Source organism: Heteronotia binoei, chromosome 1, assembly GCF_032191835.1.
Source record: "Heteronotia binoei isolate CCM8104 ecotype False Entrance Well chromosome 1, APGP_CSIRO_Hbin_v1, whole genome shotgun sequence".
Classification (NCBI taxonomy): Eukaryota; Metazoa; Chordata; class Lepidosauria; order Squamata; family Gekkonidae; genus Heteronotia; species Heteronotia binoei.
The window spans coordinates 131,175,421-131,189,456 of NC_083223.1; the positions used below are offsets into that span (position 1 = coordinate 131,175,421).

Sequence of the window (14,036 nt, forward strand, 5' to 3'; positions counted from 1 at the left end):
TCATTCTTAACCACAGCACTAAACTGGTAAACTGATAGAACTGAGTATTTATAAAGAGATAGGAAGCATGTAGTCTCTTGAATTTGTTCTCCTAAACTGGTCTTCAGCCCATGTCCTAGAAAAGTGGATTAATACCTGCTATGTAACCTGGATAGCCCAGGCTACCCCATGTCAGCACAGGTCGGGAATACCAGGGTCACTATGCAGAGGTAGGCAATGGCAAACCACCTCTGAACATCTTTTGTCTAAAAAGCCCTACAGGGTTGCCATAAATTGGCTACAACTTGACAACTGGAGGGAATGTTACAAGTCCCCACAGAGACACCATTTTGGCTGCCTTTTGGTAGCTGCTGTTAATATAAATGAATAAAGACAAAGAGTGCCACACCTTCAGTTTTCTTTTCATGTACCTCCTTAGCACTTTCTGCCTCTCTTTGTATGCTCATCCAGAGCAATAACAGGACAGCAAGGCAAGGTCACTCTTTGTTAGAGGCTCTGACTGTTGGCTTGTTCCTCACTACAGCATACGTCCTGGTACTTAACTCTCTTTGCCTGCTATGGCAGTTCTTCCAAAACATCTCAATATTTACTTACAGTGAACAGAGCTAAAACTGTGATCTGGAGAAGGGATGTATTTCTTAGTGCTTCTTCGCTTTGAAGTCGTAGTGACATTAATGTTTGATGGCTTACTCACCCTTTTCCTTCATTTCCCCCATCTTTTCTTTCACTGAAATTCCATTGGCAATAATTAAGAAACTGAGGTCAGTTAGCTTCTGTCAGTGAAACTAGGAATTGTTTCCCATATATAAAACTCTCTCTTTTTCCCTTGTGGGGAACAGGTTTGCTTAGAACTGATGACTTTTGCCTGTCTTGCAAGTTATACAGTTAGAGGGGGAACTGGGGATGAAGGGGGGAGATAACTGTGTGAGCACAGCAGCCGATTAATACTTTGATTCCCCCCCACACATGCATGTATACCAAGTAACGGAAATTAGAGCTGGTCATACATCTGGTAATGCAACTCCTGAAAACAGGCATTTTATACAAAGGGTAGAATTCCAATATAGTTTTGAAGGAGAAGTACTTGAGAAAGGGAACTTGCAGCACTCAAGGGAGGATTATTCAGAACAGAGTGCTAGGCCTGCTGAATGCCAGAATTGGTAAGTCATCAAGCATGTGGCACAGTGCTCAGAGGAGAGGTGGAGGGAAGAGAGAACTCCTGGAGGTTGCATTTAACTTTGTCACAGCATGCCTGGTTTTTCTAGTTCTTTTTAACCATTCTCAGGTTTTATAGAGTCTTTTCTGGACTTCTGTTCTTGAAATTTCCCCAAGTTTAGGCATTTTGTAAAAGATCAGGATGGGTTCTTTGAATATATGTGAGTCTACTGATGTCAACCTTGTTTCAAAGTGAATAAGAAGTAGAAGGAATGAATAAAATAGAAAATATGGGCCTCTGGAATATTCTGGCTCAGGTATTTAACCAGGATAAGGTTGATTTGGAACATGCAACAAGTATCACTAAAAGCCATGTCTGTCAAGCAGACAAATTTCTAGGAGGAGATGTAAAGATTCACAATGCAGACACATGATTACACTTGTCTTCTCTCTCTATTGTCAGTTGACAAAGGATGCTGCCCTGACATAAGAGGATGTCTTACTGCTGTCCCCACTACCACCATTCAAGTTGCACAAGCTTTAGCATGGAGTGGAATTAAATGGAAATGATGAAATTTAGCTTAAGGTGGTTTGTAGATGAGTTTCCAAGTAGGCATTTTGCCATAGCAACCTATTACTTTGGTACACCTGGCTACATATCAGAAACAATATGTTTGATATTACTGATCTAGATATTATGGCAGGGCATACATGTCCCTACTTCACTTACATACAGTGTTTCCCACAGGTGAGACACTGAATTATTAATACTACAGGTATGGATTAGATTGTTCAATGCAAAATAATATTTGAAAGTTTATCTCACTTATGCATAAGTGGGGCAAAGTATGCAATATATACTTTTTTTCTTCACTGGAGCAGTTCTATGACAATTTCCTTTACCTAAAGACTGGTGTGATGTGGCTAACTGTTATAATGCTGATGGGTGTTGAACCTAACTTAGCTGAGCATTAGAAGGTAGTAGCTTTATAAATATGAATTTACCTGACTTACCTCAAGGATATAGCCTATGTATGTAAATAATAATAATGACTGAGGGAAGTAAGAACAAGAAATGCATGTACACCTTTTTTGCTTTCATAAAGCTGAATTCCATCAGTCTGTAAATGCTATTTACTATTGAGAATTATTGGAAATGGACTTCATTGCAATTTAGGGAATGATAGGGATTAGAGCAAAAAGATTACTATACAACTTTTCAAGAGGGTGCATTAGGAGCCAGTGCAGTTCTGACATATAGTCACATTTTTTTGGGAGGGGTGGTCTTGATGCGCAAGTGAAGGACTGCCAAAGCAGCAGTAACAGCTGGAGTTTGGAGCTTAGAGTTTTCTGACCATCTGAGGAAAGGTTGTTTCACTTTACTGTATGTAGTTGTTGTTAACTGCAGATGCTGTTGATTTTGTTCCTGGTTCCCCTGAGATCCCTCATGCAGTTGTATAATAGAATGACCCAAACTGGCCCAATTTTTCTCCAGCATTAGAACATTGTCGATGTGTCAGAGATGTGCACTTGTTCCAAGAGAAGCAGAGAAAGAGACCTCGCCTTACAGCATTTGCCAAAAAGTGGGCTCTGCTGTTCTCGCTGTATTCCGCTTGTGGCTGAATGGTGTGCTATCTCTTTAAAGCAAGTATAATTTTCTGAACTGGCTTGGTCAATTTGTTATGGTTTAAAACTGTGGAGCCAGCTGTCTGCAATCTGATGTAATGTTGTCATGGAAACTAGAAATGAAACATTTAAGCATTCACTACAGAATTTCTGCATCCAGTGTTAGCCAAAATAATGAACACTTTAGCCATTAGTGGCTTTGGGAAGGGAAAAAGACAGACATACAGAAGGGAAAAACCTGGTGGAATCATGGATGAGATTCAAGATGTTCCTATTTACAGTGGTGCAAATCCATGTTTTATACCTTTGACTATCCTGTGAAGTCTCTTTGTAGAATTACTTTAGAGACAGATATTTATACATGGTGGAGATTTCAGATTTTTGGCACTGCATTGTTAGCTATGATGCAATATATTGCAAGAGGTTAGCTACTTGCTTTGCCACAGGTTAGCCATATCCACACCAAAATAAAGCATTCAGAATTGTTGTAATGTAAGAATCTGAGTAGGTAGGCTACTCAGAGTCTACCTGTGTGTAAAATTCCCCTTTTCTGACTGAAGGGAGGGAAAATCCTACTGAGAAGCATTGCATAAAAAGGGGACTACCTTTACCTTTTTATTCCTGTCTTAATACAGTCTGAAATATTTGATGTGTGAAATTGCCCCCCCTTGGGGCACATACAAACACAGTTCATTACATCCAGCTATTGTGGTCTAATTGACAAATGTTTTCAAATAAGAATCCAGAATGTTTCCTTATTAAATGTGAAGTTACAGACTGCTGTTCATTACTAATTGTAATTTGTCATCTTACCTAAGATGTATGTACTGATCTTTGACTTCCTAATAAAATGTATTGTGTAACACCAAGCATATAGAAGGCACTATGTAAATGTTTAGGTATAACATTTTCTGTTAGTTAACATGCATACAAACTATGAAAATAATCTAATATCAAATAATATGCATTCATGCAGTTGCAAGTTGTCAAATTAAATAGCACATTAGTTTTCAGATGTAGACAGTCCAGGCCTACATACACCAAGTGTCTGTGTACTAGATACCTGCCTGCATATTTTATTTGCTTAAGTATTCAGTGCACTTCTCTTGATAAAAATTAGTCTCTTCTTTTTAAAAACATGGACCAAGTGCTGTTGTATGACCTCAAAAATAACTGGAGGCATTGGAAGGATGGAAGGAGACTATGTTATTGTCAGTATTGATTGGATCTAGTTGCTCTATGTGAAGAAGAAGAAGAAGAAGAAGAAGAAGAAGAAGAAGAAGAAGAAGAAGAAGAAGAAATTGGATTTATATCCCACCCTCCACTCTGAATCTCAGAGTCCCAGAGTGGCTCACAATCTCCTTTATCTTCCTCCCCCACAACAGACACCCTGTGAGGTGGGTGAGGCTGAGAGGACTCTCACAGCAGCTGCCCTTTCAAGGACAACCTCTGCCAGAGCTATGGTTGACCAGGCCCATAGCTACGAGGGGGCCTGTGGGGGCACAGCCCCTGACTTCTGGGTGAGGCCCCCTGACTGGACACCCCAACCAGTCCCCGGGGCCTCTGCCATAGCTCCGGGAGCTGCCACTGGCCCCACCAGCAATTTGGCCAGCCGGGGGCAGAAGCAGTTTCAGCCTCCCCCTGGAGTTAAAGGGCCAGCAGATCAGCTATTTCGTGGGCCCTTTAACTCCAGGGGGGAGCTGGGGGTTGCTTTTCTGTGGCTCCACCGACTGTTTTAGTGGCTGGGAAGAAAGGGAGGATTTTGTGACCAGAGTGACAGGGAGGGAAAAGAAGGGTCTTCTCTTCCCTCCCTGCTGCTCTTGTGGCTGCCCTCCCTTCCTCGCCATTAAAATAGCTGTGCCGGCGGGGCAGAAACAGCAGCCCACCTCCCTCCAAGTTAAAGGGCCCGATGATCAGCTGTTTCGTGGGCCCTTTAACTAGCAGGGAGACTAGGTCTGCTTCTCCTCCACCCCACACTATTTTAATGGCAGGGAAAGAAGGGAGGGTGTTGTCAGGGGCAGGCAAGGAAGAGCTTCCCTTCCCTCCTCTCCCTGCTGCTTTCCCCGCCACTACCTTTCCTTCCTTCGCAGCCACTTGCCCCTTCCCCTCCCACCTAGCCCCCATCACAGCAGCTTCTCCTCACCCCTTCTCCTCCCTCCCAAGCCGAATCACCACTGCTTCTCCTCGCCCCTTCCCCTCCCACCAAGCCCCGATCGCCACCACTTCTCCCCACCTCCTTTCCCGCCCTCCCAGCTCTGATCGCTGCCCCTTCTCCTCGCTTTCCCCCCTCCCTCCCAGCCCCAATTGCAGCCACTTCTCCTGCCCTTTCCCCTCCCTCTCAGCACCGATCGCAGCCACTTCTCCTGCCCTTTCCCCTCCCTCCCAGCCCCGATCGCAGCCACTTCTCCTGCCCTTTCCCCTCCCTCCCAGCCCCAATCGCAGCCACTTCTCCTGCCCTTTCCCCTCCCTCTCAGCCCCGATCGCAGCCACTTCTCCTGCCCTTTCCCCTCCCTCCCAGCCCCGATCGCAGCCACTTCTCCTGCCCTTTCCCCTCCCACCCAGCCCTGATCGCAGCCACTTCTCCTGCCCTTTCCCCTCCTACCCAGCCCCGATCGCCACTTCTTCTCCCCACCTCCGTTCCTGCCCTCCCAGTTCTGATCACTGCCCCTTCTCCTCACTTCTTTCCCTCCCTCCCAGCCCTGATCGCAGCCACTTCTCCTCACTCCTTCCCCTCCTACCCAGCCTCATCGCAACGGCTTCTCCTGCCCCTTCCCCTCCCAGCCCCGATCCCCACTGCTTCTCCTCACCCCTTCCCCTCCCACCCAGCCCCATCGCAGCGGCTTCTCTTTGCCTCTTCCCCTCCCACCCAGCACCGATCACAGCCACTTGCTTGCCCCTTTCCCTCCCTCCCAGCCCCGATCGCCACTGCTTCTCCCCACCTCTGCTGCCTGCCTCTCCCCCTGCCTGTTCCCGCGAGTAGCCCCATGTCTGCCACCTACTCAGAGGGCTACTCATGAGTAGGCAGCAGATCCGGTGACTGAGGCAGGGCGGAGCTGTGCTGCCTAGCCAGAAGGGTTAGGGCCAGCCCTGCCTGTCACTAGAGGGAAGATCGTATGGGGTGCTGGGGGGCATCAGTGCCCCCCGAAAAATGTAAATGCCCCCCGACCTTCCAAATCCTAGCTATGGCGCTATGGCTGACCCAAGGCCATTTCAGCAGCTGCAAGTGGAGGAGTGGGGACTCAAATCCAGTTCTCCTAGATAAGAGTCCACACCCTTAACCACTACACCAGACCACTACACCAAAGGTTTCCAGAGTAATAAAGGGTTGAATCCATAGTACCATAAATAGTGTGAAGCTCTCTGACTCCCCCCTCCCTGACATCAATTCTGTTCTTGGGAATCAGGACCTTCACAAACAGCAGGGTTTGCAGTGGGAGGCAAGCAATTGGTGAAAATCACCCCCAAAAGACATGCTGCTATGCTAGCATACAGGGTGGTTACACCAGCAGAATAGCACCTTGATCCAAACCTTAATTTATAGTTTTAGGAGATTGTTTTAAAAATATGCTCAGCTTTGTAAATAAACCAGTGAGAATGTCCAAAGTATCAGTTGTGTCTTGGCCCACATTATTATTAACTCAAGGCTCATGTGTTTTGTAGAAGTCATTATTAGGTAATGTCTATTTTGTCAAGCTTAAAACAGGACCAGAAATATTGGTACATTCCAATATGGATACTTAGTTGACCTGAAGTTCACTGACAGGAAGTTCGTTTTGAGATTTCTGAGCTGGATGTTGGGAATGTGATGAATTGGTCAGGGCTATACATGAAGGCAAAGTGATGGATACAGTCTGCAGATCTCCAGCTGGAATGCTTCTTGGAATGTATCGTGTACAGTGGCAGTTCTGTGCTGTAAAAGCAAAGAGAGACCCACTCTTTCTTCCTCCCCTCCCCCTTTTCCACACTCTCACACAGAGATTCTGAACAGGGTGAAACAGAGGAAATAGTATACTGAGCATTGGATCCCCCTTGAAAATAGGAGCTCTGATTTGGTTTACAAGGAATGGATTGTTTCAGTTCTGTGGTGTCGCTGCTGCTAGAGAGGGTGGATTTTTTTGGTCTCTGTAATGTTTGATACTTGAGGGAAAACAGCTGGAACTGAGCATACTGCATCAGATGTAAGACAAAATGGGATGTTGGGGAATATGGACTATACTGCCTGTAAAGGTCAGAGTTTTCCTTTGGTCATTTCATGAGGAATGCTGTGTCTGTATTAGCTTCATTCTTGAGAATCTTCAGTATGACGAACTGTGAACCAAGGAAGCAGAAGATTTTACTGTCTCTTTTGTAGCTCATAAAGCAATCTGGAGAAGACGAGATCTCCCATTTCCTTTCCTTTCCTTTCCTTTCCCTTCCCTCCCCCCCCCCTTCGTTTTTGCTGCTGCTGTTTTTGATTTACTTAGAAGTCTGGAAAAAAGTAGTCAATGATAGAGTTTCAGTTCAGTTTTGAGGAGCTGTTTATAACTGGTTTTTTAAACCCTAAGTTCCTCCAGGCCAGACACGACCAGTGCCTGACCCAAACCACAGGAGCTTAACTAGCAAGGCTAAAAGAGTCCTGCCTGAATGTACTCAGAGACAACGTGGAAATCGCTGTTATTACACAATGTGTGGAGAGAAGGACACAATGTGTGGAGAGGAGGACCGGGGCTGGAGTGCATTTTGGTGCCGAATCCTTACTTTGTGCTAATTTGGTAGTAAAAATGGTATGTCTTGCGCTTTTTAAAATAGTTGGTAATCTTTCTTTCTTTCTCTCTCGCTCTCTCTCTTTTTGTCTCTAGTTTGAAAATAACAGTTTTAAGATACAGAGTGTGTCTTGTCCACAGCATGCAGTAATCCTGGAGTAAATGACTGAGATGTGGAACAATCCCTTTTATTAACAATTCCTTTTGTTTCTTTGCTAGTCAAGAGAGCAATCGGATGATGAATCGGAAGAATCAGTGAAGTTTAAGAGACTGCATAAATTGGTCAACTCAACTCGCAGGGTCAGGAAGAAATTGATAAGAGTAGAAGAAATTAAAAAACCCAGCTCTGAAGGTAAGAACCTGGCTAATCATGCTAGAACTGCATGGAGAGAGGGTGGGACAGGTACTGTCTTTTTCTGTTAAAATGTGCAAGGAAAAATAATAAAAGGAGTAAGTGGGGGAAATCCTGGATAGAGAATGATGAGAACTGCAGTTGCAGTCATATGTAAACTCATGTGCTGTGTTATAGCTGAAGTGATAGATGTAGAGAACTGTTCTGCGAGTGGAAGATAGGCTGATCACACACATATCATCTAGCTATATCTCCTTCATTATATCTTGTTCTGTTCTGGAAAGTCCTCCAATCTTCAGAAGTAGCTTTTTGGGGTGGGGCATGGAACTGAAGTGGGAAGGAGGGGCAGGAACCTCCATTCAGTGAGCAGAATTCTGCTCATGGGTGCTTGGATTCACACTAAGGAGGTTTTATAGTTTACAAAGAGTGGAGGGATCTCTCTGGTGTGTAGATTTTTATTGCTGCATTGATTGGCACAGTTGGTTCTGTATCTAGGAGGCATTACAGTTCTGCTGCATGAACTGATGAGAGACTGAAAGAAAATGCCAGGGATTCTTGCTCCCTCTGATTATGCCAAAGTGATCTTAGTTTCCAAGACCATGTCTCAGTGATGAGATAGAGTACTGAGTATAGACTCAATGGATTTGTAGGGAGCATAGTATTTGGCAGACACAGAGGATGGCATCATGCTTTCTGGTATATCCAAAGAATTTTCTGTAATACACTGTTGAGGGTTAATAATAATAATAATAATAATATTTTATTTTTATATCCCGCCCTCCCCGCTAGGCGGGCTCAGGGCGGCTAACAGACACGGGAGTCTCATGATTCACATTAAACAATAATAGACATGGGAGTCCCGTGATTCATAAAACATAACAACTTAAACATTAATTACAATAAATTATTTAAAATACATAAAAACATATAAACATATAAGATATAAAAATAGGTGCTAAAATGATGTATTTAAGATGGCTGAGTGTCTATTCATTCATTAATCAGGTTCCGTCTTAGTTGCCACATGGTGACTCAAATGCTAACTGAAAAAGAAATGTTTTGCAAGCCCTGCGGAATTGGTTCAGGTCCCGCAGGGCTCGCACCATCTCTGGGAGATCGTTCCACCAGCGAGGGGCTATCACCGAGAAGGCCTGCTCCCTAGTGGCCTTCAACCTAACTTCTCTTGGCCCAGGGATTGTTAATAAGTTCTGAGAACCAGACCTCAGTGCTCTCCGGGGTACATATGGGGAGAGGCGGTCCTTTAGGTAGGCAGGTCCTCGGCCATATAGGGCTTTAAAGGTAATGACCAGCACCTTATAGCGAACACGGTAGACAACCGGCAGCCAGTGCAGATTGCGCAGCCCAGGCCGTGCAGGCTCCCACCGTGGTAGTCCCTCCAGCAGCCTGGCCGCCGCGTTCTGGACTACCTGGAGTCTCCGTGTTCGGTACAAGGGCAGCCCCATGTAGAGGGCATTGCAGTAGTCTAACCTCGAAGTGACCGTTGCGTGGATCACAGTTGCCAGGTCGGTGCGTTCCAGGAAGGGGGCCAACTGCCTCGCCCTCTTGAGATAGAAGAAGGCGGATCTAGCAGTGGCAGCTACTTGGGCCTCCATTGATAGGGAGGACTCCAGTAGCACCCCCAGGCTCTTGACTTTGCGCACCGGTACCAGTGGCACACCGTCAAAGGCCGGTAAAGTAGTCTCCCCTCCCGGTCCGCCGCGGCCCACGCAAAGGACCTCAGTCTTCGCCGGATTCAACTTCAGCCCGCTCAGCCTGAGCCAGTCAGCCACGGCTTGTAGTGCCCGGTCCAAATTTGCTGGGACATCACCAGCCCGGCCGTCCATCAATAGATAGAGCTGGGTGTCATCTGCATATTGATGGCAACCCAGCCCATACCTCCGTGCAATCTGGGCAAGGGGGCGCATAAAGATGTTAAACAGCATCGGGGAGAGGACTGCCCCCTGAGGCACTCCGCAATGGAGTGGATACCTCTGAGACAGTTCCCCCCCGATCGCCACCCTTTGTCCCCGACCCTCAAGAAAGGAGGAGAGCCACTGTAAGGCTAGCCCCCGAATTCCTGCGTCGGGCTGCTTCATATCACTTATGTTTCTTTCCGTCAAGTTTTAGAAAGGATCCAGCCACAGAGTGACTCTCAAATGCTGTGCTGGTAGGGGGAGGTGAATAAGGCAAAATGGAAGGGAGGGGGCTCCTCTTATAGGTTGGAGGCCAGTTGGTTTCTTATGGGATACATTTGCCTGACTAGAGAACCACTCCCTTCGAAGTCTGCAAATTAGACTTTTGCTAGGGAATAATGTGCCTGTCAGGAAATTCATGAGGTTTACTTGGGTGGAAGTGGGAGAACATCACAATTTCTTCCGCATCAGAGTAGGATTTAGCCTTTCAAGCAAAATGCACTGAAAATGAGATTTTACTCCTTTTGACATATGAATAATTATGTTTTGTTAACCTTCTCCATCCCCCAAAAAGACAAAACGCATACATAGCTTCACAGATATCAAAGTTTGAACAACAGGCTGGTGCCAGAAATCTGACATGTCTTTAAGGACAGTAGAAATCCATGAAGAATCCTATCAGACTTCCAAGCTGTTGTCACTAAAGGCTAGGAACATGCTATTTTTATATATGCCTATTAAATCTATTCAGTCTTTCCTTTCCTGAGACTGTCTTTGAATTCACTGGAACTTCCTCTGGGTAGTCATATAAAGAATTGGGCTATGTATTATCTCACAGTGCAATTCCAAACCTTCTAAGCCATTAATTTCAATGGATTTAAAAAGGTATAACTCTTTTAAGGATCGCACTGTTAGCTACATACTTCAATTACTCTTGGACAATGCTATGTCTTTTTACTTCACACTTTTTGCTTATGATGGTATTTCATGTGAGTCTCTGTTGCAACTTTTTGTTGTACAGCATACAAAGTTTTTGTAATTGATGAGACACAATGCATGCATTCTGTGACATCAATATAAAATGCATTCAATGTATATTGAATCCCAGTGGGAATTGAATTCTGTTACACTGAGGGAAAAACAGGTTAATAAGCTACTGAAACACATAGTTAAACATTCTGGAAATCTGACTTTAAATTACAATACCTGGAACATAAGGCTTAAAATTTTATCTGACTTCATTCTTGTCAGCTCTAATTCTGTTCAGTTAAAACTGATGATGATGTGGTGTGCAGTTTTCCCCCACTCTGCCCATAATACAAGAAAGGAAATAGAAACTTTCCAACCCTAGACTAGTAGAGATTGTATTTAACTCTCACCTGTTCATTTCATTCATGGGTTTCATCCTGACAACTACCATATACAGAAAAAAGGAATTATTTTTCTGAGCACTCTGTTTAATTCTGACAGTCCATACAGTAGGAAAAGACCCAGTGGATTCTCCTGTCACAACCCCCTCTTACCTTATCCTATATCTGACACATCTCTAGTGGATGCATATCATAGATAGACTAGTCTCCCTCATCCTACCACAATCTCCAGTTCTTCTAGTTTAAATCTGTGCCTCTGATTTGGTTCATAATTGCTGATGTTCCTCATGTACATGCCTGGGAGTCTAGAAATGCAGCCACTGTAATTTCCAGGCAGTAGCACTCATTTGAATCCTGTCTTCAGTACATTAATTGGTTCTTTCTTTCTGACAAGCTTTGATGTACTTGAAAACTCCTTTTTACTCTAGAGAAGCCATACAACATTTATTTATTTATTTATTTATTTATTATTACTTTAAATAAACTTGCCTTCTGCACTCTGTATTATTGTTATATTGTCTCTTTTCTAACGTTGCAAATTATTTGCTGTTTTTATGTTATACAGCCAAATTGGTTTATTTATTCTTGCATATTAAGTAGGATGAAGATGTTTTGTTTGCTTTTTGCTGCTTCGGCACTTTTGTATTGTACTTGTCATAATTTTGAAGAAATGTTTTACTACAAACTGTTATTCTTCCTTTCAAAAAATGTAGCTAACAGAGATTTTGTCACGAAATTGAAGGGAGACTACTGAGAGGGATATGCTGGGGCATCTTTTCTTTACCATCTCAGTTTTTCTAAGTTATATACAAATTGTTCTGTTTTTCATGAAAGACCCTCCCCCCCCCTCTCTCTTTCTCTTTGGTTGAAGGTGATGCAAACATTTTCTTTCCACAGTGTGCCTTTTTTGCAGCTTTTTGTTCAAGTTTGAGTAGGATAAGAATGAAAGCTAATGTGATGGTTTGTTCCATTTTTAGGGGTGGAAGAGCATTCATTTGACAGCTCTCCAGTACCAGATGGCAGATCAGCACTTTACTCTGGAGTTCAAAAGAAGCAATGCTACTTGGATAGCTCTTCTGAGAAGCAACCAGATGATGACTCAGACTCACTCACCACCTCTCTTTCATCTAGCAGCCTAGACACTTGGGGTACTAACAAGAAATTGCTCAAGAGCTTTAGTAAATCTGACAGCCGTGGCCTTATTAAGCCACCAAAGAAGATTGGGACATTCTTCTCCTACCCAGAAGAGGAAAAAACTCCAAAGGTTTGTCGCTCTTTGACAGATGGGGAGATGAAGAAGAACCTCGGCTCTCTGAGCCACGGGGTAAGTAAAGAAAGCCTTTGTTTCTATGACAACAGGCGTAAACACCATGTCCTGGTATCCTTTGAAGAAATTCAGAGTGTCAGGAAACATATCAGACTGAAGAAAACAGACTCTAACTACTCATGTTCTAGAGCTTTTCACTGCCAGCGTCCTGCTAGGAAAAGCATATCCCCTTCCATTTGTGACCTGCAACTGCTTCGTCACAAAGCCAAAGCAGGAGGAGGCTGTGGCTTCCCCAACAGAAGGCTCCGAGGGCGCAGCTCAATCAGTGAGTTCAATATCACATACGTGGTGGAAAGAAGCCTGTATAGTCACCTCAATCTCTCACATCTGGTGCGGCCTGTTACTGACAGGACCCTGAGCAAAGCTGAAGAGCAGGATTTGAGGCGATGCCTGCTGGAGGAGGAAGAGGAGGCAAAGAGGAAGTGGGCTGCCACAGTGGACCGCTGTACTAAAAGGGTTCTCTTAAGAATCCACCAAAAGTCTGTGAGTCCAAGAATTATTGCTGAAGGTGGCCTTCCAGTTCCCATTAGGTTGCAGTCAGCATTGCTTGCTTTTCCATCATATTTTTTTCAACACTTAGTTCCTTAGCTTTTTCTTCTCCCCCCCCCCCCCACCCCATCCCAATTACTTGCCAACATGGAACTTCTAATATGAGCATGGACAAAATGTTCTGGTCCCCAGTGTCATAACTGGCAAAATTCTAAGAAGAAACATATTGCCTTTTCTGGTCAGGGTAACTTATAGTAAGAAAAAATATGTTAATGCAGAAAAATGAAGTTTGTATTTTAATAAAAGTAATATGAAGATTTATATTTTAAAGAATCTTTCTTTAGAAGATTTTGAATACGGTGTCTGTTATCTCAATCTCACCACCTAAATATCAGTATAGCTGTATGTATTTGACACTTACAAATAGTTTTTATGTTCCTGAGGACAATTGAGGTTATAGTGAAAGCTGTACACTAACAAGAAAAAAAGGAAAGAGATGGAAATAAGAAGAATCCTTGTACTACTCTTACCCTAGATCCAACCTGGTGTATTTGGAAAGCCAGTTATTTTTCCCATGTATAGTCAGTCTGTTTTGAGTGCTTCTTGACAAAGAGGCTAATATCTGGTGGGCTTTGTGAGTGTCATGGCTACATATGACTTATAGAAGACTTGATGGCCCAGTATCGCATTCAAACACATCAAAAAGACACCACATTATAACACAGTGAGGAGCTGTTTGATGGGGGAAATTGTAAAAATTTCCCCTAAGCAGAATAATAGAAATTTCTACCTAAGAATTTTCAAGGCAGTCTACAGCCCTATCTTGACTACTTTTGTAGTCTCTTAGAGCTTTTTTGTTCCCCTTTCATTTCTGCTGTTCCCTTACACCATGCAAAGGATTATATAGTTTTGTACTTCATTAATTCTCATAACAATCTTGTAGTTTGAGCATTTTGTTCCAGTTTTATACATTGCAACTCAGGCAAATTCATGTCTGCCCTGGAATTTGAACCTAGGCCTGTTGGATATGATGGATAAATAGAACTTCCGTCAGTCACAGGG

General features: G+C 43.8%; 1 protein-coding gene across 5 annotated transcripts in view; it reads left to right on the forward strand.

Annotated features, from left to right (window-relative positions):
* SASH1 (SAM and SH3 domain containing 1) overlaps nucleotides 1–14,036 on the forward strand; it is a 1,059,311-nt gene that overhangs the window by 1,005,618 nt on the left and 39,657 nt on the right. For 3 of the 5 annotated variants that reach the window (XM_060240717.1, XM_060240734.1, XM_060240725.1), the window contains exons 9-10: nucleotides 7,743–7,875; nucleotides 12,136–12,968. In XM_060240717.1, coding sequence (XP_060096700.1) covers nucleotides 7,743–7,875; nucleotides 12,136–12,968 — 966 coding nt within the window. The remainder of the gene's footprint in view (nucleotides 1–7,742; nucleotides 7,876–12,135; nucleotides 12,969–14,036) is intronic. The other 2 variants (XM_060240744.1, XM_060240747.1) reach the window with 1 other exon arrangement.